Source organism: Cyanistes caeruleus, chromosome 2, assembly GCF_971803275.1.
Source record: "Cyanistes caeruleus chromosome 2, bCyaCae1.hap1.1, whole genome shotgun sequence".
NCBI lineage: Eukaryota > Metazoa > Chordata > Aves > Passeriformes > Paridae > Cyanistes > Cyanistes caeruleus.
The window spans coordinates 943061-967860 of record NC_141702.1 but is presented as its reverse complement, the minus strand read 5'-3'; the positions used below and the strand labels follow the sequence as shown (position 1 = coordinate 967860).

General features: G+C 50.6%; 1 protein-coding gene across 3 annotated transcripts; it reads left to right on the top strand.

Moving 5' to 3' along the window:
- The first annotated feature begins 362 nt into the window (after positions 1-362).
- Positions 363-24571, top strand: LOC111945724 (interferon-induced very large GTPase 1-like). 3 transcript variants are annotated; one of them, XM_086875341.1, is made up of 4 exons: positions 808-934; positions 2002-2196; positions 2664-2847; positions 15484-24571. In XM_086875341.1, the coding sequence occupies exon 4, from the start codon at positions 15486-15488 to the stop codon at positions 22785-22787; it is 7302 nt and encodes a 2433-aa protein (XP_086731467.1). In that variant the 5' UTR covers positions 808-934; positions 2002-2196; positions 2664-2847; positions 15484-15485; the 3' UTR covers positions 22788-24571. The 3 variants fall into 3 exon arrangements, with proteins under 3 accessions (XP_086731468.1, XP_086731466.1, XP_086731467.1); XM_086875340.1 differs by lacking the exon at positions 2002-2196 and having other exon boundaries at positions 491-934; XM_086875342.1 differs by lacking the exons at positions 2002-2196; positions 2664-2847 and having other exon boundaries at positions 363-934.
- Positions 24572-24800: the final 229 nt, after the last annotated feature.

Sequence of the window (24800 nt, the reverse complement as noted above, 5' to 3'; positions counted from 1 at the left end):
AGAGGAAGCATCTCCCTCTGAAAGAGCTGGGGCTGGGGGGGCTATGCTGGACTTCTCCCAGCCTGGGAGCTGTGGGGCATGGAGGGAGAAGGAGGGGCCATGGGGATGAGCTGTGGGGCTGGGAGCGGGCTGGTCCCAGCCCACCGTGGTTTTGGGACAGCTCAGAAGGGTCTCATTTTGGACTGCAAGGGAGCAGGCTTCAGGCATGAGAGTGTTTCACCTGGCCAGAGTCTGGGTCGGCATTTTCTCTGAAAGGGTGAGAACAGGGATGCTTTGCCATTCAGGCCAGAGGAATATTTCCAAGGCGGGTCCTAAGAAAAGCAGGAGCTTGTTAGCAGCCCCTGGGAGCAGAGAGTGTTTCTGACAAGCTCAGGAAGAGCTGAGCCTAGGTGCTGTTTCCAGGGCCTAAGAGGCATTTTCTGAGCTCACACTGCAGCCTGGAAAGGAGGGAAGTGGGGGAACGCACCACCACAGTCACTGCACTTTTATCACTGCTGAAGCAAACTGATAGATGATGCAACAGGAGAGAAAGTTATGGAGGATGAATTTCTGCATAAATTCATCCCTGAGAGTGGTGCTGTGCACCCCCTGCTCCTTTTCCTGATGGAGCACCAGCCCCAGGAAGGGCTGAGAGCCTCACCTGCCCTCCAGGTACCAGCACAGCAGTCAAAAGGTCTGTGCAAAGAGCTGAGAGTTCTCTGAGAAGCAGCTCAAACCACGGCTGGTGCGGAAATCGGGCTCGAACTCAAATAATCGGACTCCAAAAGAGTGGTTTCGTTTTCACACTTGTCAGAAGCCTGATTTCCTGGAATTGCCCCACTGCCTCTAGAAGAGGAAGCCGCACCCACCGGAGAGCCGGGGCTCCTTAAAGTGGGGCTGGGTTCGGCTTCTGGCATCCCGGGAGCTGCGGGGCTCGGAGGGAGAAGGAGAGAAGGTAGGGCCCTGGGGAGGAGCTGTGCGGCCGGGAGCAGCGGGGAGCGGGATCTTGTTGCTCTCGTGGCTCCTGTTGCGGTGTTTTGGCACGGCCGGGGAGATGGCAGGGCAGGGGAAGAGCGCTGGGAGGGCAGCGGGCGGGCGGTGTCCGCTCCTCCGGGGGCTGCAGGAAGCCGCCGCTGCTGCAGCCGCTTTGGGGGGCTCGGGGGAGCCGTGTGCGCTGCGGGGCTGAGCTGCGAGGGGGCCGGGCTCAGAGGTGGCGCCGGATGGCTGCTGTGCCCCCCGGAGGGCAGGAGCCGTGGCACTGATGCCGGGGGCAGTGCTGGCCCCGAGCCGCTCCTTCGGCCGCTGGGCAGCTCCGTGGGGATGAGCGGCAGGCACGGCTCCTCCTGCCCTGTCCCCAAGCGCAGGGGCTCAGTTCTTCCTTTTGCTCCCCATGCAGGCCGGGTGGCATTCTCCTCTCTTCCAGTCGGAGCGTCACCGCGCAGAGCGCTCTGGGCTCTGGGCCAGCCCCACCAAGGGAGCGCTGTTCCCAGAGCCCCTTTCTTTCCCTGGGACACGGCTGGGGAAAACACTCTCGGGGGCTGTGCTGTGAAACGGCTGCACGCATTCCCATGGCCGCTCCTGCTGCCAGCCTTGCTGCTTCCCTCGTTTGCTTCCACGGAGGAGCTCGATCCCGAGTTCTGTCCTGAATGTGCTCAGTGCCTCTCTGTGGGCACGGACACAGTCGCATGGGCCTTTTTCCTATTCCTGCAGCAATGGGAAAACGTGCAGGGACTGCCAAGGGTGCCTGGGGGCGGCTTCAGGGCTGGAGTTATTGTTGTCCAGGGCAGCCTCTGGCTCCTGAGACTGAACCAGCGCTGGCATCGCTCTGGTGGGAGAGAATTTGGGAGGGGACAGGGCTGGGACAAGTGGCCCGAGTGGACGAGCTGCAGCAGTGACCCTGAGGCATCAGCTCCCTTCCTGAGCAACTGTCCTGCACTGAGGCTCTGCTGCGCAGGGAGCAGCTGGACATGTGCCCAAAGCAAACAATTGGTGTCTAAAGTTTCTCCTGTGCTTTGCCTGCAGGCCAAGCTTTCCTCTGCTGCTGAACTGCCCTTATCTCGAGCCAGATGCTTTTCCTGCTTCTGCCTTCTCCATCGTGTCCCCATCCTGCTGGTGGGAGTGCATGGGCTCCTGCTGGGCGCTCAGTGCTTGGTGGGACCCAAGCCCAGCGCTGCTTCTCCCCCCTATTTGGGATCCTGAGCTTCCCCCCAGCAGCAGGTGCGTGATGTGGGCAGTGGTGGGACGGGGCCCGTGCTGCCCCACTGTCAGTGCTGTTCCCCTGGCTCTGCCCCCTCCACAGCTTGTGTGCTGCCTGAGAGCACAGATGTTCCCTGGACAGCCTCTCACCCAGCAGCGCCCACCAGTCCTTCTCCTCAGGGCTGCTCTCAATCCATTCTCTTCCCAGCTCGTGTCTGTGCCTGGAATTGCCTGCACCCAGGGGCAGCACCTGCACTTGGCCTTGTTGAGCTTCAGGGGCTTTGCTCCAGCTTCCTTCTGGTGGGGGAGCATGGATGTAGGTCCCAGGTGAAAGCCTGCTCTGCTCACCTCCCCACAAGAGCCCTGAGGAGTCTTTGCTGCCTGGGCAGTGTCCAGTGGAGGAGAAGGGTTGGCCTCCAGTGCTCCCTGGAATGAATCCTCTGTGCTCATGGCTTGCCTTCTCCTGACTGTCTGCTCTTCTCCTCTAGGATTTCAGGCCTTTCCTTCCTGATTCCTCCTGCGTTCTCCAGGGCTTCCCATCACCTTCTCCACACCCCACCGTGTGCCCCAGGCCTGCCGCTGTGCTGTGCTGTGTCCCCTGAGCTGGGGCCCTCGGCTGCCGGTGTCTGCTGGGAAGCCAAGGCTGGGAGCAAGGGGAGCATCTGCTGAGAGGTGGGTGAGGGGAATCAGAGCCCACAGACCTTGCACAGATTGCCCAAATTGGCAGGAACTCCCCAGGGAAAGCTGCCCCTCAAGGCTCTGGAAGGCTGCAGGGACCCTTGGATCTACCCCCAAGTCCAAGCCCCTGAGATCAATACCTGTGCTGGTAAGGGAATTGTGGCCTTGGTGGGACAGAAGCTGAATGGTCAGAAAGATTTTTTACAAGAAATAAATCTCTCCAGTATCCAAGTGAACTGAGACTGGGAGAGTTTTCAGGATTGTGCGACAGTGTCAAGAACCCCAAAGGCTGAAAGGCAGATATCTTGTGAAAGGGCCAGGTCAGTTAGGGTGAGAATCATGGAATGATGGAATGGCCTGAGTTGGAAGGGACACGCCAGGGTCCTGAGAGAAGAAGGATTGAAAGCTTTACTGAAATCCAGAAAGCTCAGATTACCTGGCCGTCCTTGAGCTCCCCCATGGGTGAATGTTGAGGGGCGCTGGTGGCTCCCGGCCGGGCCGGGCGGGTGCGATGATTCCCCCGCGGCTGCAGGGGGCGCTGTGGCGCGGGCTCGGCCGCCTCTCCGCTGCCAATGGCGGCTGGGGCGCCGCGCAGAGGAGAGTTGGCTTCCCCTGCACAGCCCGCGGGGAGCAGCCGCTCTCAATGCCGCTGCAGGCCCGGGCCGGCGAATCCAAGGGTAGCAGAACAGCCGGAGCAGCGGGGGCTGGCCGGGGGAATCGCTCCTTTGCGCGCCTCACCGGCGATGGCCGGGCCTGAGGCCGGGCCTGCTGGGGCTGGGGGTGCTCCCAGCTCTCAGCCCAGCTCGCAGCGGCTCCGGGCTCCCAAGCAGCAGAGGAGCAGAGAAGCAAGCTGGCAAGCCCTGGTCATGGTTGTTATAAATGCAACGGCAAATTAAAGATTAACAAAGATTAATTTATTATAAATTAATAAAGCAACAAACAGTGAGGAAAAAAACCACAATAAATGGACAGCGCAGCGCTGGGTGGACAGGGTCTATACGCAAGGTATAGGTGCTCCCAAATCCACGTCTGAGGGTCCCATGGCCTGGGTTTTTATAGGGATTTTATGTCCCCAGGCTAGAATTCCAACCAGTTTCCATTCACCAAATGTCCCTGATTGTCGGGTGAATGGATTTCCTGGCCTAGAACATTGAGTCAGTAAGTATCCGGGCAGAGTCTCCTCAAATGTAAAGTGAGTCTGTATGTATTTTAACATATTTCATCACAGCGGGATTGAGAGATCCGGGCTGGTGTCGATGGATATCTCAGAGGAGTAGTCTCTTCTTTGTCTTTCTTGATTGAGTTTCTGTAGTATGGGTTTGGCAGGTGTGGTGTTCGATTCTGGCAACGACCATCTTCCTGGGGCTCGTCCCCTTTTGTCTTGCTTGATGGTCTCCGGCCGAAATCGGCCGGGCGTTGCCTTTCTCTGGAGGTAGACTTTTAGGCTGGTTCTTTTGTTTCTGTGATGGCCTGTGTCCTGTCTTTTCCTCCGAGTTGATGAGTCTGCTGAAACCTGTTATCTGGGGGGGTTCTTTTGCAATTCGTGGTTTTTGGAAAAGGAATTCTATCTCGACCGGGAGGAGAATTCCTTATTCCATACTTACATTTAGTTATAATTATACATACTTTATTTAAACTTCTTATTCCGAATTTTTATTTACCCAATTCTTTATTACAGTCCCCCACCTAATAATTTGAACACATTAAAAATTCGTGTTTTCATACTTTTTCAGAGGAATATCAGGTTAAATAATGTCGTTTTCCCTTTGGTCTAATTCTTCTATATTTTCTGTGGACAACATATGTTTATTTTCAAATTCCCTTAATGCCTTAACCGCATTTTTATTCTCTTTTTCTTCCTCTAACTTCATGATTTTTGAAAGAAGGGTAGTGTTTCCCTGTGCCTTTTCTGGGTCTATTGGGAGAGAGGCAATCTGCATTCCTTGAACGACAGAATGTATCAGTCTGATCAGACAAGGAATCAGGCAGGGTAGGAAGATGACTCCGGCAATAGAACATCCTATAAAGAATACTAGCTTTTTCCACCATGCCCCTTGCCCAAAAATTTGATCCCACCAAGAGGCTTGGAGAATCGAATTCCACTTCTGGACGGGTACATGGGCTACTTTCTTTATTTCAGCGGCTAGACCCTTTATAGTTTCTCCGAAGTCATCTATCTCCATGCAACACTCTGACTCGTTATATCTGCCACACACTCCTCCCTCCTCAGCTAGCAAATAGTCGAGAGCGAGTCTGTTTTGGTAGACAAAAGCTCTCATCTGAGAATGTTGTTTTGCTAGGAGTTCCAGGGCTTCTGAAGTGTGATTTGAAACAACTTCTACCACAGCCTGTAACCGAATGAGCCGATTAAGGAGGTAGATTGGGGTCCTGTATCCCCAGCTGCCATCATTTGCCCATGTTGCCGGTCCATAATATTGTATGATTCTTTCGGCGGGCCATTCCTCCCCCTTCCACTGGTGGTTACCTCCGGCTATTGGTAGTTCTCGTTTCAATTCCCTCTTTTGTCGGGCTAGGGTTTCAAAGAGGGGAGCACCTAAAGACCTGCTTTCATCTTTAGGTAGTGTAAAGAAGAAAGGCCGAATTATTCCGAGTGTGCATGACCCTTTCCAATTTCTGGGCAATTCACTGTATGCTTTTTTCCCGCATATCCAGTAAATCCCATCCGGTGCCTTCCAATCTCTGTTAAGTTTTGCCGGGTCCTCCCAATATTCCCTCAGGCCAAGAAAGGCATGGAAGGGATTTGCCCCGTCCTGTTTGTTCCAACATAGACCAATTAGATCTATCCATTCGCAATTATTTTCCCGAGATTGGCTCCAATAGCCCTCGGGTGATTCCGGCTGCCAAATTTTTGTCTTTTTATCTGAATTTACCGAGAGAGTTTTTACACACGGGGTGTAACCAACTAGCTCGGTGAATTCCCTTCCTTCCCGACTGACACAAAAAGTTCCAATGATCCTCTTGTCAATTACCCACCCCTCTGGTCGCCGGGTTGTTTTGGATAATTTTAATCCTGTCCACTTAAGTAATTGTTCTGGGGTTAATCCTTCTCCCTTCCATGGCCATCTTTCGGCTGATTTCAGGCCACCACATATCCAACAGTTAGTCAATCCCAATTCGGTAGCTATTTCCTGCATCAGATCTATGAATAGATTCTGATTAGGGCTAGGTAGCTTCCAATTATCGTATTGTTTTTCTAGTTGTTCGTATTGTTCACTGAGAGAGTTTAACCTCTCCTGTTCGAGTCTTTTTTTCTTATTTTCCATTTCCTGCCTTTTTAGTTCAAGAGTTAATTGTTTTATTTTATTTTCGGGGTCTGAACCATCCTCGTCTTTTGCGAAACAGATCACCTGATCAAACTGCAGACACACTCTATCATCGTCATTTTTCAGTAAATCTAAAACTATCGGTTCATTACTGAATGACACTTTTGTTTCATGTTTCAGGTTCTTCCCTTCCCAGTACAATTTCCCCCCCATGGCACAATATTTTAAGTTTGCTTTATTGTAACACAAGGGGTTGACTCTGTGGTACGCAATGAACGTTGACTGTTTCTTTCCTCCAATCCAGACAGTTTTATTACACTGCCCGCAGACCGAGATTGGGGAAACCCCTCCTATATCTCTCTTATTTCGTAGGTGGGTCGCTTGGACCTCTTTTTCCCCTGTGTTATGGGGTTGCCTTTTTCCAGTACCTATCCCCGGGGTGGAGCACCAAATTTTTCCTTCCAGCTTACACAGGTCCATTTGGGTACCGTTTGCCCAACATTCTCCTGCGTGCAACTCCGGAGGGCAGGCAATCTATGGCTCGGTTCGCGAGACAGTTGGGCACTGCTCACACTTCCCCAGGGAGGTTGTCCCCGGAGGCGCCTCGGGGCCCGTTCTCTCGGTCCAGCACATGGCTAGGTTCAGGATCGTCAGGATTCCCCACAATCGCATCCCTCTGCCATTCCCTCCGCCCGTATAGGAACATACGGCGGGGATAACCATCTTCTCGGCAGCAAGGACTGTCTTCAGGGGCCCTTGACGTTCTGATGGCAAACCTCCTTTTAAAGGTTGCCCACCGAGATGCCTTGATCGTGCCGCTCCTGCACGGTACTTTTACGTTCCGGCGGCACTCTATTATTAGAGGTTCCGCTTTACAGTCCAAATGGCCTCGTAATCCTTTTTGAAAAAATCGGAACCACTCAGGAGAGTCGAGTTCCAAGATACCCACCCGGGTAGCAAGTGCTAGAAAAAGGTTGGTCTGTTCTAATTCCTCTTTGTAACACGCGGCACACAACCCTTTCGGTTTTTGCCCTCCCAAACAATGAGTCACCCACGTTTGTTTACAATATGCACACTTAAAATGTACAAAAGGAAAACAATAACATTCAAAATTGGTGCAACTTATCCTGTCTTCGTTGCTCATTGGTTGTTCCGCTGAAGCCTGATTTTCAAATCTCCCGGAGGGGTTACAATTTTCCACTCGGGGGAGTCGCGAACCGAAACTTTCTTCACTCGGGAAGAGTGTGTCCAGCCCTTTTCAGCTGTGCGAACCGCGGTGTCTGTAGTCAGGAGGACGAGGAATGGTCCTTCCCAGTGGGGACTGAGGGGTTGCTCTTTCCACACTTTGATCAGTACCTTGTCCCCTGGTTGAATTTGGTGGATCGGAAATCCCAACGTGCTGCTTTGAGGAATCAATCCTCTTCTCCTTAACTCCTGTAAGTTTTTATTTATAGAAATGAGATAAGGTTGGAGTTGAACATCCTCTGTTTGAGGATGTTCAACCGGCATACCATGCTTGTACGGCATTCCATACAACATTTCAAAGGGGGATAGTCCTGTTTCTGAGTTCGGCATGGTTCTTATATTCAACAATGCCAAGGGGAGACATTTGACCCAGGACATTTTTGTTTCAATTGTCAATTTGGATATTTGTGACTTCAATGTCTGATTCATTCTTTCCACTTGCCCCGAGCTCTGAGGGTGCCAAGGAGTATGATATTGCCATCTGATCCCTAACGCATCGGACAACTGTTTGATAATTTTCGAGGTGAAATGTGTACCCTGATCCGAATCAATATGGTCTACAATACCATACCTAGGAATTATTTCCTCCAGTAGAATTTTAGACACTGTTTGAGCCGTGGCCTTAGCTCTGGGAAAGGCCTCTACCCAATGTGTCAATTTATCTACTATAACTAATAAATATTTATTTCTGCCAATTTTCGGTAATTCCGTGAAATCCACTTGGATTCTTTCGAATGGTCGATATGAGATTGGCCGACCTCCCCAATTGGTTTGCCGAAAATTCGCTCTGTTTACCTTTTGGCATATCACACATCCCTGTACCTCTTGTTTTGCAAGCTCGAAGATTCCCTTACACCCGAAGAATTTTAAAAATTGTTCAGCCAATGCCCTGGTTCCCCAATGGGTTTGTGCATGTAGTCTTTTGAGTATCCCTTTTGCTATTCCCTTCGGGACCAACTCCCTCCCGTCAGGTAACCACCATTTACCCTCTTTGAAATGTCCCCCTACCTTTTTGAAGTCTTCCTGCTCCTTTTCTGAAGGAAGCACTGAAACCTCTGGGGGTTCCCTTGGGACTAGCTCAGAAATACTTACGGTTAACAATGCCGCTCTTTTCGCCTCTTTATCTGCTAAATTGTTTCCCCTTGTATGGAATTGTCGTCCGGTCTGGTGTCCTTTTACATGAACCACAGATATCTCCAGTGGCTCCCTGACTGCTTCTAAAATTTGTCTAATTATTTCCTCATGTACCAATCCTTTTCCTTTAGTGTTGATCAGACCCCTTTCTTCCCAAATTTTCCCGAAGGTATGTACTATCCCAAATGCATATCTTGAATCGGTATAGATGGTTCCCCTTTTTCCCTTCAAGCCTTTGAGGGCTTTTAGGAGAGCAAAAAGTTCACAAGCCTGTGCTGACTAATTTGCTTTTAGGGGACCCGATTCTACAGTCTGTCCTGTTATACCATTTATGATGGCATAACCCGATTTACGTTTTCCCTCCATCATTCTCGAGGAACCATCGATAAACCATTTTTCTCCTCCTTCCAATTCCTGATCCTCCAGATCGGGTCTTACTTTAGTTTGTAATTCCACTGTTTCAATACAATTATGTAGTAGCTTTCCCGTTGGTTCCCCGTACAAAAATTGCGCAGGGTTTTGTGCAGAGGTTGTCCTTAATTCCAATCCTGGCGAACTGATTAACATGGCTTCATATTTCAGAAGCCTTGAATCGGTCAACCATTTCTCCGCTTTTTGTTGTAAGATATTTCTTACATCATGTGGAGTATAAACTATCAGGGGAGCTCCAAACGTTACCTTTTTGGCTTCCCCAACCAACAGTGCTACTGCCACAATTGCTTGCAGACACGTGGGCCAGCCCCGACTGACTGGATCTAGGATTTTGGACAAAAACCCTATAGGTTTCTTCTTTTCTGCCCATTCCTGGGTTAAAACTCCTTGTGCTGTTTGTCCACTTATGTCGACAAACAGTTGAAACTCTTTTCTGATGTCTGGTAATGTTAAAACTGGAGCAGTGACAAGGGCATTCTTTAGTTCTTGAAATTTAATTTCGTCTTGCCCTGTCCATTTTAATCGATCTGTATTTAACCTTTCATACAGAAATTTCACCTTTTCACTGTATCCCTCAATCCACTGTCTGCAATATCCCATGAGCCCTAAAACTTGCCTAATTTGTCTCTTGGTTTGTGGGGCAGGAAGTTCAAGGATTCCCATCACCCTCTCGGGATCTAATTTCTTTTTCCCTTGTGATATCCAATGTCCAAGATATTTTACTTCGGGCTCAGTGAATTGCAGCTTGGATTTAGACACTTTCAACCCCTTTTGTCCCAGAAAATTCAGCAGGGAAATGGTACATTTCTTCACCTGCTCTTCCGTGATCCCGGCGATTAGCAAATCGTCTACATATTGTAACAGTTTTGTCCCTTCCTCTGGAGTGAATTGGGTGAGTAGCTGCTCTAAGGCTTGTCCGAACAAGTTCGGAGATTCAACGAATCCTTGTGGAAGGACCGTCCACCGCAATTGCTGATTTCGATTGGTATCTGGGTCCTCCCACTGGAAAGCGAAAAAATCCCTACTCCCTTCATCTAGAGGACATGTCCAGAAAGCATCTTTTAAATCAATTACACTATACCATACATCCTCTGGTGAGAGTCTGTTTAGTAAAGTGTAAGGATTTGCTACTACCGGAAACCTGGTTCGGGTTCTAGCATTTACAGCTCTCAAGTCCTGAACCAATCGGAAGTTCCCATCGGCTTTCTTTACTGCCAGGATGGGGGTGTTATGTGGGGACATGCAGGGCTCGAGCGTGCCTCCTTTAAGCAGCTCGTCAATTATTAATTTCAAACCCTTCCTCCCTTCGGCGGGGATGGGGTATTGTCGGATCCTTATCGGATTCTCTGGATTCTCAATTTCAATTTTGATGGGAGCAATATCTAATTTTCCCACTTCCCCCTTTGAGTGCCATACTCGGGGGTCAATTTCCTTTTCATCTTTTGAAGTTAAATGCAACACCTTCACTACTAATTCTGAATTTTTCACAATGATATTTATTCTTAAAGCTATAATCATATCTCTTCCCAATAGGTTGTAGTCGGCTTCTTCTACAAGCAACAAATTTCTTAAACATATCTTATTTTCTGACTCGATTTCCACCTCCTTGATTACCGAGACTTTGAATGGATCTCCTTTTGCGCCAATTACAATTACTTTTTCTTTACTCGTTTCACACCCTATAGGCAATTTCTGCAGGGTGCTTCTCTCAGCCCCGGTATCAACCAGGAAACTCATTTCCTGGCGGTGGGGACCTACCTTCAATTTTATCAAGGGCTCCTTTGCTGTTACTGTCCCCATTTGGAAGAGCCCAAGACCCCCCTAATCTTCTTTAAATATTTGTTCATCTTTTATTCGTTTCCTGCAATCCTTTTTTATGTGTCCTACTTTCTTACAGTAGAAGCACTCAGGAGGATCCTTTCGAGGAGGAGTTTCCTCCTTTTGGGATCCTTTTTGTTTTTTAGGTATCGGCTTTCCCTGTTTCTGTTCGTGTTTTTGAACTTCTTTTACTGCAGCCACTAATATTTTGGCTTGAAGTTTCTGTTTTTCGTCTTCTCTCCTCATATAAACCTTCTGAGCTTCCCTTAGAAGCTCTTGGAGACTCTTCTCCTGCCATCCATCAATTTTCTCCAATTTCTTCCTAATGTCCTCCCATGATTTAGCCACAAACTGCGTTTTCAGCAGGACCTCCCCCACCGGAGAACTGGGATCAGTCCCGGAATAAATTTGCAGACTTCTCCGCAGCCTTTCTACCCATTCGGTAGGGGATTCCTCTTTTCCCTGACATTCCCCAAATACTTTGCTAATGTTCTGTCCTCTGGGGACCGCCTCTCTTATTCCTTGCACGATGATATTCCTCAAATCCATCATGCTTCTTCTCCCTTCTTCGGTCTGGGCACTCCAACTCGGGCTTACGCTCGGCCACTTTTGGTCACCGGGTGTTCCCTGCGGGTGCCGCCTTTCCCAATCCCTGATGCCCGCCTGTTTAATCATCTCTCTCTCTTCCTGGCTAAACAGGGATCTCAGGATGGCCATGAGATCTTCGTAGGTGTAAATACTACTCCCTAGAAAATCGTCTAATCTTTCGGCCACTCCAAATGGGTCATCTAGCAGTCGCCCCATTTCTTTTTTGAACGCTCGTACATCCCCTGAGTTAAGGGGCACGTTTACAAATCCAATTACTCCGGGGGCGGTTGGCACTTCCCTGAGAGGGAACATTCGATGCCCATTTTCTGTCTCTCCCCATTCTCCATTCCCTATTTTTGATTTCCACCGAGTCCTGCTTGCAGGAGGGGAACTGGAGTTTGCGGGAGGGTTTCCCCTCATTGCTGGCGGGATGTCTGCCGCAGCTAAGTGACTCAGAGGGTTCCCTTCGGATACTTTCGGTGGTCCCAGCTGTGGTGGCCGGACCGGGATTTGTGGAGGGGGTAAGCCCCATCCTTGCGTCAACACCGACTCCAAAGAGGGTGCGGTGGCTGGGTTTTCTGCAGGTGGGGGGGTAGTGAGGGTTTCTGGCACTACTCCCGGTGGTTGAGGGGAGCGTGCCTCTGCTAGTTGCCCCATGGAACCCTCGGGTGCTGATGGTACTACTTGGTCCATCACCGGAGGCTCTACTGGCCCGCGGTACGGAGGGGGTAAGTGATCCAGGGGTTCCCAGGTCTCTGTCTTATGTTCATTTTTCTGTTTCACTGGAAACAGCCGCACTCTGGTATTTAACCAGAGTTTGGCATACTCTTTCTCCTCGCCGTCTGGCGAGACCTTTTTCTCTACGTGTGCGAGTAATTCCCTGCACGTCCATTTATCAAATGTTCCCAATACTGGCCAAGTGAGACATTTTCTCAATTCTTGTCCTCCCCAGATCTCGGCACAGTAGTAAATCATTTTTGCCTTTGATTTTTCTCGTCTCTCGGGACAAATTTCCCAATTTCTCAACATCCACCCTAAAGGACTCTCTGGTGGGATGTCTAGCATTTGCTTTGATTCTTCTGATGGACTTTTCTCGTTATCTAGTTTCTGCGTTTTACTTTTTCTCTGTCCCATTTTCTTACGATTCTTACCTGCTCTGCGTTGTGTTCGTCTTTTTCTTCGTCTGAAAGTCCTAGATCGCACCAATACTTACCTCTCGATTAGCTGTACCGGGGTTTTCTCGATGTTCCGACTTTCTAAATCTTTTGGCTGAGAGAGTTTACCAGTTCCAGAGCTCGACTGGACGTCCCTTCCTCTCTCAGCCCCCTTTGATCGGTCCCCTGAGACTCCCTTTAGCCTCAGGCTTTACGAGTAAGGAAAGAGAGACACTTTCACACAGAATCGCTTCCTTCGCGGCCGGCCAATTCCCTCGCGGGAGGATGGAAACGCGGCCTTGAAGTCCACACTCGCTTCGTGACCAGGTCACGTCTCTCACAAACTCGCCCGATCACCCGCTCAACCTCACAGTACTTACAGCAATTTTCCTGCGAGGGCGTCTTCGTGCACGTATGACTTTTTATGAGCTACCAAGCCGCGGCTTTCCCGAAGGCTCCTGCCTTCCCGAGCTCTCTGGATCCGTTCCTCTTTATTATGGTTTTTCCTCAGCCTAAATTTGGTTCGGCAATCGGAGCGAACTGCGGAGGGTCTCTGCTCCCCAGGCCGCTGAAATCAGCGGGGGTACCCCCCTGGACAGCGAGATTCTCCCACAGTTTCTTCCGATCCGAGTCACGGCACCAATCTGTTATAAATGCAACGGCAAATTAAAGATTAACAAAGATTAATTTATTATAAATTAATAAAGCAACAAACAGTGAGGAAAAAAACCACAATAAATGGACAGCGCAGCGCTGGGTGGACAGGGTCTATACGCAAGGTATAGGTGCTCCCAAATCCACGTCTGAGGGTCCCATGGCCTGGGTTTTTATAGGGATTTTATGTCCCCAGGCTAGAATTCCAACCAGTTTCCATTCACCAAATGTCCCTGATTGTCGGGTGAATGGATTTCCTGGCCTAGAACATTGAGTCAGTAAGTATCCGGGCAGAGTCTCCTCAAATGTAAAGTGAGTCTGTATGTATTTTAACATATTTCATCACAGCGGGATTGAGAGATCCGGGCTGGTGTCGATGGATATCTCAGAGGAGTAGTCTCTTCTTTGTCTTTCTTGATTGAGTTTCTGTAGTATGGGTTTGGCAGGTGTGGTGTTCGATTCTGGCAACGACCATCTTCCTGGGGCTCGTCCCCTTTTGTCTTGCTTGATGGTCTCCGGCCGAAATCGGCCGGGCGTTGCCTTTCTCTGGAGGTAGACTTTTAGGCTGGTTCTTTTGTTTCTGTGATGGCCTGTGTCCTGTCTTTTCCTCCGAGTTGATGAGTCTGCTGAAACCTGTTATCTGGGGGGGTTCTTTTGCAATTCGTGGTTTTTGGAAAAGGAATTCTATCTCGACCGGGAGGAGAATTCCTTATTCCATACTTACATTTAGTTATAATTATACATACTTTATTTAAACTTCTTATTCCGAATTTTTATTTACCCAATTCTTTATTACAATGGTGCTGAAGCAAGAAAAAACCAAGAGGGGAGAAGAAGGAAAAAACCAAAAGGCAACAGGAGCTCATGACAGACCCACTGTGCCGCATGGCCCCTGTGTTGATCACCCCTGATGGAAGGAAGAGCAGCCCCTGGCCCCAGCCCCACCCAGAGTCCTGGGCCACCCTTCACCCTTCGTCATATTCCTGAGTCGGGGGGCTACAGTGACAGCTCCAGACACAAACCAAAACTGAACTGGCTCTGGGTACGAACCATCCCCAAGACAGGACCCCAGCACCTTTCAGAGCCATTTCCCAGGGGCCCTCTGTAATTCACCCCTGAGCAGCCTGAAGCCTGCTCCCCTCAAGGCCAGGGTTGAAGGTTTTCTGGCACTTTTCCTACTGTCACCAGAGATTTTAAGTTCAGTGGCCATGTGGGTGAGATGGCTACCAATGGGCGCTGGGCTGGAGAGACCCTCTGTGGTAATGAGCAAGAGATCGCGGAGGGCACCTGTCCAAGTTGGCTCCCAAAATCTCCAGTCCCCCTTGAAGGGCCACCAGGATACCCCAGGCACAGCTGTGGGCAGGGACAAGGTGGATTTTCCCCCTGATTTGGGGTGGGTCCCGAGTGTGCAGGGAAGCAGCTCCTGGGAAGAAGCATGAGTGGGGTGAGGAGGAGCTGCACTGGCAGCTGGAGCAGGAACACACCTCAGAGCCCGTGTGGCCGTGCCGGGCGTTGGGGCATGTGAGGAGTTGGGGAGTGTGTCTGGGGAGTGTGGGGTGCCCTGGGGGGAGTGTGTGAGCGCTGCCTCCGGTTGCTGGGAGCAGCAGGCTGGGCCAGACAGCGAGCAGGGCAGCCGTGGGACTGGGCAGAGGGCGCAGGATGCAGGCAGGGGTGTCGGATGGGCAGAGGGGCTGTGCCAGTGCTTGAGGGAGCCTGGAGTGCTCCTTGCTCTTGTGTCATGAGGGGTTCTGGTGGGAGGATGTGGGCAATGGTGAAGGCAGCAGCTTGTCCAGGGCAGGTTGTGTGGCTGAGTGAATCCGGGTGTACCTGTGTGTGTGAGAGTCTGTGTGTCTGCCTGTGTCTGTGTCTGAGAGTGTCTCTGTGTGTATGCCTGTGCGTGTGTCTGTTTCTGTGTGTGTGTTTGTGTTTTCGTCTCTATGTGTCTCTCTGTGTGCTTGTGAGTGTGTGTGTGTCTCTGTGTCTGTGTGTCTCTGTGTCTGTGTTTGTGTCTCTGTATCTGTGTTTGTGTCTTTGTGCCTGTGTGTCTATTTCTGTGTGTGTCTCTGTGTATCTCTGTGTTTGTGTCTCTGTCTGCCTTGTCTCTGGGATAAAGACTGAGCTTCAGGGTTGATCCTGCACAAAGGAAAGCCACAGGCACATCCAGTGTGCTGGGAAGGGGACCCTGGCTCTTGTGCCATCCCAGGCCTGGCTCCAGCAGCCGGGTGGGAGCAATCCCCAGGGCCGCAGCTGCTGCAGAGCCTCTGCCAGAGGCTGGGGCCTCTGCCTGCACCTTAGGGAAAGTCTCTTTTCTTCCTCCACAGCCATGGCTTCGCAGGAGGGCACACAGGAGGGGGATACAAAGGCAAAGCTCCTGGCAAAGGCATTTCAGGATGAAGGGCTGGATGCTGGATACTGGCTGCCCAAAGTGTCGCAGATCCTGGGAATTGAGTGCAGAGAAGCCCTGCAACATCTGGTGTACGAAGACTACCTCAAGCTGGAGTGTGAGGTAAGGCACCCCTGGGAGAAGAAGGCACTCCAGAAACTCCTGAAAATAAGAGATGACAAAAGAACCAGTAAAGATGTGCAGAAGGAGCACTTGGAGAAGAGAAAGGAGAAACAAGAATTGGCCAAAGAAGCCCTGAATGATCTGACAGAAATGCTCAACAGCCGCAGCCACAGCCAGGATGCTCTGAGGGAGAAAGCAGAGACTGTGTGGCAAGCCATGGAGATTCCCAAAGAGTTCTGGCCAGCACCAAAGGAACCCTTGGCGGATATGCTGGAGAGCATCCAGAAGCAGCTGGAGCAGCAGGAGTTGTCAGCAGGCAAGAGAGAGAACATCCCTGACGCGGAGGTGCTGAGGCGGGCATCAGGGGGACTGGCCCTGCAGGGCATCTACAGAACCAGCAGACCTGGAGATGCGCTGGCAAAGCGAGATCAGCTCCTTAGGGTTCCTGAAGGATTCCAGCTTGCTGGTCCAGAGCAAGGATCGCTCCTTGAGAGGAAGGACTTCTCCTCCTCTGCAGCAGAATCCTCTTTCACCAAGTCCATGGAGCAGCTGGGGTTCAGCATGAGTGTTTCTGCCAAATTCAAGTTCTGGGGAATTAATCTGGGAGCAGGTGTAGATGGCAGCAGCTCCTTGTGGTCACAGGACACCCACCAGTCCCGCTCTGAGCAGAGCTACTTTTGCAGCACCAGGTACCAGTACCTCCCTCTGGCCTCCTGCTACTTCCAAAGGCATCAGCTTTGCCTCTCGGATGCGGCTCTGAGGGAGCTGCAAGACATGGAGCAGCTTTTGAGCTCCACTCAGGAAGAAGACAACCCCACCTTGCTGAATAGCATGTGTGAGAGGTTCTTCAGCAGGTTTGGGTCCCACGTAAACCAGGGTCCCCTCCACTTTGGGGGGATATTCTGGTGGAAGGCGTCTACGGAGGGATTCCGAGAGGAGCAGAGGGAAGAGATGAAGCGACAAACGTCTGAAGCTCTGAACAGCTTTGTCAGGGCCAGCTGGGGTGGCTTCCTGGCAAGTGCTGCGGGGGCCCTGGATGTTTCTAAATCCAGCTCAAAGGCTTCTGTCCTGGGAAGAGCCGGAGAGGGTTCCCATACAGCGATTCAGCTCTACGTGGTCAACACAGGGGGCCCACCAGACACAGCTTCTCTTCCTCAGTGGAGAACGGGGCTCGTGTCTGATAACACAACGTGGTGCGTTATCGACCGTGGGTTTGAGCTGATCCCAGTGTGGGATGTCATCCTGTACAATCACAGGTGGGATTTTAAGTCTGTGGGTCAGATGAGCAGAGCCCTCAGGGCTGCGTACAAAGCGCTGACGAATCTGAGTGTTGGCAGCATTTTTGGAGAGGAACTGGGCAGTGCAGTGCAAGAGGCCAGAGAATTCATCAGGACTCTGAAAGCCTGGAAGATCCCAGCGGATGAAAGGAAGCTTCTCATGCTGATGGAGCTAAAAGATGATCTGAATGCAAAAACCAGGAACCCCAGTGTGTGGATCAATGTGTGCCTGTCAGACAAAGCCCTGCAGGACTTCCTGGTGAACACCGTGCGGAGTTGCCAGGAGTCACCTCCAGAAAACACCAGATTTATCAAGGTAATATTGAAAAGCCTCCTGACTCCACATATCTACTCTGTCAAGGACTTCCCTGAGGCTTCCTTCATTATGCAATGGATCTTCCAGACTGAACACCCACTTCCCAAATCTCCCAAAGTCTCTGAGCTTGAAGACCTCATCAAAACACTGCAGCAAATGAAGGAGCACATCCATGCTGTCTCCTACGCACCAGGAAGCTCTGCTTCCGCCATTCATGATGCAAAGCGAGAAGCGACCCAGACCAGCAGCCTCGCCATTTATTCATTACTCCAGTGTCTCCAGGAAAAGGCTCAGAAGGACATGGAACTGTTGGTGCTCTTGATTGTGAGCAGCACAGGGTACCAGGTGGAAAGCAGCACTTTTCAGCACCTCCTTGGACACCCGGAAATTGAGTACATGGCCAAGGAAATGGAAGCGGCGCACAAGGAGTACATGAACCTGAAGGAGCAGCATGCTGACAGAGCTGAGGCCTCTCTTCTGCTGAAGGGTCTGACAGTGACACCAGAAAGTCAAGGGCTGTCCCCTGAGCAGAAGAGGGAGCGTTTAATTTTCATGGAAGATCACATGAAAGGCTTGTGGTCCACACGGATAAAGAATCTGCTCCAAAAGCATAGTGGAGGTGAAGACTGGGAGAGGCTGGAACAGGACTTGCATTCCTTGATCAGTGGGTGCTTGGATGGCAACGGGAATGAAGAGAGGTTGCAGAACATAATCAGAGACCTGAAAGGCACTTTTTCAACATCTGAACTCCCTAGCCAGTCTCAATCCACCTCAGACAGCAGCCAATCCAAAGCAAATGAAGCCATTCCAAAGCAGGAGTTCCTCCAGCTGCTCAAGCGCCTGGGACTGGAAAGTCACTATCCAAGAAGAATGGGGATGGGAGATTTCCACAACATCTGCAGGACATGTCTGCAGGACAGCCAGCCCAGCCAGGACACGGAACTGCCAGGTTACTTCCTGCAAAAGCTGTTAACTGTGGATTACCAGGTGAGGTACCTGACTTGCTGGGATGAGAGCATCCCTGGCCTTGCATCTGTGCCACTAACTACAAAAGAAGAGGATGAACTGTCAGATTCCTTTGATAACTTTCTTGATGATTTGGACGAAACAGCCCCTGAATGTGTGAGCAGGGACAGCCATGTGCACCCCATGGACCTGCAGATGGCCATTTTCCACTGCGCTGATGACTTCCTGAGACAAACCCTTGCAACCAAGCTGGCCTTCTGCCAACTGGCGCTGCCTCTGCTGGTGCCCAACCCGTGCACTTCACGCATCGAGTTCCCACTCTACACCCTCAGCCAAATCCACAGGAGCTGGAAAGAGGTTGAGAAGTCAGGAGAGCAGGCCCAAACAAAGAGTTACAACAACAAACTCATCTTTCAGACACAGACACCCATCGTGTCCTTCATCCGCATTGGCAGCTCGGCCTCCTCTTCCAAATCTCAGCTCCTGAATGCTCTGCTGAGCAAACGCAAACACGACACTTTCTTCCACCGCCACTGCAGAGGCAGCACCAGGGAGCGTTTGCTGATGGAAGGGGTGGTGGAGATCGCTTGGTACTGCCCCCGTGGAAGCCCCGATGACACCTTTGAGCGCTGCGTGGCTTTCTGCAACCTGCATGGAGATGCCAGGGATCACAAAGCACAGCTGCAGTTCCTGCAGGAGATATCTGCTGTCAACGTGGCTCTGGTGTCCGATTCGGAGCACATGGACAGCAGGGGGAAAAAGCTTCTGCAGGACCTGTGGCAGTCACAAAGGCCTTTGGTTTGTCTTCTCACAGAAAAAGAGAAAGTTGCACCTGGACGATCAAGTACAAAAATAAAAATTGGGATCAGGAACAGAAACGAAGCAGAACTGGTGATCCAGCTGAGCAAAACAATTGGGAATCTCCTGGCAGGATCTAATACATGTTTCAGCCTGGATGCCTGCGTGGGCAAATCTCGCCAGCACGGATTCATAGTGGATGCAGATCAACCCGGGTGTGTGGCAGCCAAAGCAAAGGCAAAGGAGCTGGTGGAGCTTCTGAAGAAAGAGAAGCTATCAGAGATCAAATCCCAGCTGCTGCCGCTTCAAGGAGAACTGTGGTACCAGTGGTGCAAAAAGGACAAAGAACTCACTCGCTTGCAGGAGAAGGGGAACAAGAGCATTGAGCATCATCGCAGCCAAATTGAAAAAGAAAAGAAATCACTAAGAAGAAAGCAACTTGAGCAAGCTTTCCCCCTCAACCCACTGATGGAATCATTCCTTGGCTTTCTCAAGGGCCAACCAGCAGATACCAAGAAATATTTCCTGCAGTGGATGAAGGTCTTCATGGATGAGCTGTCCTGTGGTCGCCTTGAAAAACTGAGAAGAGACTATCATGAGTTATGGTCTGAAATCTCGACAGGAAAGAAAAACCAGGAAAAAAGCAGTGTGAATGCTGAGTTGGTGAATCAGCTGGATTCCATCTCTGATGAAATTAACAATTCATCCATTGGCCTGGAGCACCTTCTGAGAGAGGTAGGGCAGATTTATGAAGCTCTGCAATTAATGGAGACAAATAATAGCAATTTTGCCAAACTGCCGGAAATTGCAGCAGAACTGATGGTTTTGGGTTACCCTGTGGAGCTGATGGATGGGGACGCTTCTTACCTGCCCTTGCGCTGGGTGGGAGCCATCTTTGACAGCTTAATGGAGAGGCTGGGGGACAAACGAGTGTTTGTGCTCTCCGTGCTGGGCATCCAGAGCACAGGCAAGTCCACCCTGCTGAATGCCATGTTTGGTCTGCAGTTCAGCGTCAGCGCGGGGAGATGCACCCGCGGAGCCTTCATGCAGCTCATCCCAGTGGGCGAGGAGCTGCAGCAAGACTTGGGCTTTGATTTTGTGCTGGTGGTTGACACCGAGGGGCTCCGTGCTATTGAGATAGCCAATAAACAGTCCCTGAACCATGACAATGAGTTGGCCACCTTTGTCATTGGTGTTGGCAACATGACTGTGATCAATGTGTTTGGAGAGAACCCATCGGAAATGCAAGATGTTCTCCAGATCGCTGTGCAGGCTTTCCTGAGGATGAAGAAAGTCAATCTTTCCCCCAGCTGCCTCTTTGTCCACCAAAATGTGGGAGAAGCAACTGCCAAGGAGCAGAACATGGAAGGCCAAAGGCGTTTGCAAGAAAAGCTGGATGAAATGACCGTGATAGCTGCCCAGCAGGAATTCTGTGACATCTTGTCCTTCAGTGATGTCATTGGCTTTGATGTGAACACCCACATTCACTACTTTGCTCACCTGTGGGAAGGAAACCCCCCAATGGCACCACCCAACCCCACCTACAGCCAGAACGTCCAGCAACTAAAGAGCAAAATCCTCCAGGCTGCCAAGAAGCAGTCACAGCACAGCATTTTGAGGCTCTCGAGCCTGAAGGATCGTATTGGTGACCTCTGGAATGCTTTGCTGAATGAAAACTTTGTTTTCAGCTTCAAGAATTCCCTGGAGATTGCTGTGTACAGGAAACTGGAAAGTGCCTTTAGTCGGTGGACGTGGAAGCTGAGGAGTCACATCTTAGACATACAGATGAGACTGGACAACCGAATTCGGAATGGGGACTTGCAGAATGTCACCAGAAAAGACCTTGAAGAGCTGGTGCAAAAGACAATTGATGGCATTGAGAAAGAAGTGGAGAAGTATTTCAGTGAAGACAAAGACCATGAGACACTGATCCAGTGGAAATCAGGCACAGAGCTGAAGCTGAAAGAACTAAAAGAGACTCTTCTCCATGAAACGAAGAAGAAATGTGAGAGTCTTATAGAGCTACAGAAGGAGCAGAGGAAACTGGATGCAAGGAAGTTGGAATATGAAGATGAGCTCCTGAGAAGGAGTAGGGAGCTGGCTGTGACTCTGAAAGGGAAGAGCCTGAGTGAGAGAGAACTGAGAGACAACTTCACTCTTGTCTGGAACAAGTGGATTGCCGAAGTCTCCAGTGCCGCTCGTCCTCAGGAACGGGTGAATATCGATGCAGAGATTGAAGAAGTTCTTCTGGAGCACTTTAAGGAGCCAGGTTTCCATGCACGGATCAGGTCATTTCCCAAAGGCAGTGGATTTTCTTTCGACTTAGAGAAACATGTGATGAAAAGAAAATATTTTTATTTCTTCACTAAGAAGATTTCTGATGCTGATGTGATCACCTTGCAGCACATCACAGACAACATCATAGCGTGTGTGAAGGCAAACATTGATAAGAAGGAACAGGAGAAACGGGATTACAGTCGAAATTTTATCCATGAAATACTCAATGAAGTACAGAACGGTGTGAACTCCGTCCCCAGCCATGCCAAATGTACTTTTAACAGAGAGTACAGCATAGCTTTGTCTCTGTATCTGTGCAAAATGGCAGGGGAAAGGTTTAAAGCCATGCACGAAGCATTCCAAAAGGCAAATGACCCAGTTGTGTACCTGAGCAGTAAGAGAGAAGAGTTCTTCCAATGTTTCCAGATGTCCTGCCAAGGAGCCACTTCAATCACAACTTTTGCTGTTTTCCTTTGTGACAAGATTGAAGCAGCTCTTCGCCGTGCGGTCTATGAGAGGACGTCTAAAGCCATCGCTGAGGACATGCAGGGCAAATTCCCAGATTTCAGGGGCAACAGAGCCAATCTGGAAGTTTGCATCCTGAGATACCTGGCAGAACAAGAAAATTTTGAGTATTTCGTACAATACCTTAATTTTCCAAAAGAATTTTTTCAGAAATACATTGAGATACAAGTTCAGAATTACTGTTTAGGTAAGAGTGGGAGTCTGGAGAACTTTTTAGATTGCTCCCTTAATCTTCTCTATCGAAACATCCTGTCAGCTGTTTCTTTATCAACCCAAATTGTCAAAGACAGAAAAGACGGAGAGGGCAAAGTCTCTCTTTGGCTGGATGAATTTTGCAGGGAACTGACAGAAGTGATCAACTTGCCCAGAAGTGACTTGAAAGGCATCGAGCACCAAGAGGTCAAAGATACTGAGTTCCTGAGCAGTGCCATGGCAGAAGCTCTGGATGACCTGAGGGACAGGCTCAGGAAAGAATTTGCTGGTGCTGATATGAACTCGTTTGCAACACAGCCTCACACCATCCTGGTGGAGCAGTTTTCGGGGTGCTGGGAGCAGTGTCCCTTTTGTGGGGCTGTCTGCACAAGCACCATGCAGAGACATGATGGAGACCATCAGCTGGTCTTCCATCGCCCAGAAGCTTTGGTGGGAGGTCAGTATTATAAGACAGACGAGCTGGTCATTGATATTTGTTCCAGCCTTGTTGCAAGCGATGTCTTATTCAGAGTTGGTGACAATGAATGGATCCCCTGCAAGACATACCGTGATGCTGGACCTCCTTTTTCCAATTGGAATATTCTTCCTGATTCATCCATGCAGGCGTACTGGAAATGGTGTGTGTCTCATTTTAGGACACAGCTGGAAGCTTTGTACAATGGTAAATTTCAGGGCAAAGGAGAAATCCCTGAGGCATGGCAGAGAATTTCCAAGCAGGAAGCATTGGCCGAGCTGGACAGGCATTAGGCCACATCCATGGGAAGGAAGAACCACAAGGGCTTTGCAGTTCAGGAGAACTTTGCAGCAGGCTCTCCACAAATTCAGTTACAATGATGATGTTCTCAAGCCCACTGAAGACAATGGTATCCAACTGCTCCCAAGTTTGGTGAAATAAGTCGCGTTACTGTGGCCGTTGCTCAGGAACTCCCTTGCTTGACGAGAAAGCCAGAATCCTCTTGCCTTCTTGCCATAGACATTTCCCTCTGCTTTGTCCTAGAGCCAAACCAAAGCCCCTCCTTGTGGCGATCGGCCTCATGGCCAAGCGTGAGCCTGAGCACCCCTTGGATCAGGTGCTGTGACACAGGAAGAGACAGTGCCCCCAAGGCTGTTTTCCTTCAGCAAGGCGGTGTCCTGCTCAGAGAAAGGGCTGCAGGACCTGAGGTCAGCTCCACGCTGGCTGCAAGTTGGGCTGCTTGGATTTTGGGTGTCATCCTTCCCTCCCTCACTGCAGCCTCCTGGATCAACTGAGGCCCTTCTCCCAGCAGGAGCCGTTGTGCCTCTGGGCTCAGGAAAGCAGGGACACGATGGCCCTGGGGCTCAGGCAGTGCTTTCACTCCCAGTCTTGGAGGTGCTGTGTCTCTGTCCAGGGCAGCTGCTCCTGCTCAGGTGCCTGGGGCTGCTGCCCTTCCCTGCAGCCCTCAGGCCTGCAAGGAGCTGCTCCTGCCCTTGGCCTCACTGCTGAACAAAAGCCTTGGGAATGCCCCATGTGGAGAATCCTGCCTGCCAGCACCTTCCACAGCAGCCCTTGGGGCAGTGCTGGTGCTGTCCAGGCAGGCTGGTGGCACTGGAGCCGTGCTCTGGAGAAGGTGGCACCAGCTGGCTCTGGCCCAGGCAGGCGTGGAGGCTTTTGCTGTGCAGGTGCTGCAGCCCCGCTGGCAATGCGAGGGCCAAGCCCTGCTGGAGAGCTGGCTGAAGGGCTGCTTCAGCCTCATGCCCTGCAGGCTCTGCTAATAAAGGAGTTGATTTGGACCTCCCTGCTCTGTGTCCCCTTTGTGTTCAGGGCAGCCACAGCTGGGGGTGACTCGAGACAGGCAGGGGACAGGGGGTGGCACTGCGTGAATTACTGAGGCCTGAACGACGGGCCCTGCCTTAGGCCTGAACGTTCGGCCCTGAGCCAAAGTTTCCCAGTGGGTGAACCTTTCCACCAAAAGTGATGTGTATCCCCTCATTAGGGAAGCATTATTAGCCATATGATAAATGTATCTGCTCATTAATGAAGCATCATTAACAATATGATCTATGAATGTGCTCATTAGTGAAACGTGCATTTATCTCTCCATATTTACAAATGGGACAAGATCCATGAAATCTGACATCTGTCCTTGTTTGGGGTTGTTGGATCAAAGACAACTCCCTTGGTTCCTGCTTTAGCCCCGGCCAGGCTTTGGGAGGAACCCAAGAGGAAAAAGAAAGGAGATGTTCCTGCACTAGAAGTGATGTCAGCTTGGTTATTGAACAATATAAGAACAGGACCCTCTCACAGTGCAGTTGGAAGCCTCGTTACCTGCAGGTGGACACCCCACAGTAATTCCCAGTTACCGAGAGGGGCTCTCTGTTCCTTCACTGTGACAGGGGCTCCCCAGCTGATGTGTGGAGCTGGAGGATGGTAAAGTCTTGGGGTAACTGGAGATGTAATGTGTGTCATCTCACTGTATGCAATCTTTTGTAGTAATGATGATGTGCCTTGCTGAGCTCATCCTTTTGTGATTCCTGGCAGTTTTGCACTACAGTAAATGACATCTCTTCCTTAAGTTGGTGCCTGTTTCTTTTGTGCTGAGCCTGCTGCCTGGCAAACACTGGGTGAGGGTCTGGGAGCTGGGGTGTGGCAGCAGAGGCTCTGCTCCATTCAGGGCCTCTGCTCCAGGAGCAGCTTCACTGTCTGCAGGGACAGCAGAGAGGGCAGGAAGCCCCAAACCACAACACCCAGGGCAACCAATGTCAGTGGCAGGTGCCAAGGGAGGCAGCGCTGGGAAGCAGGGC

Excerpts from the sequence above, each read along its gene's own strand:
- LOC111945724 (XM_086875342.1), top strand. The coding sequence starts at position 15,486 with ATGGCTTCGCAGGAGGGCACACAGGAGGGGGATACAAAGGCAAAGCTC.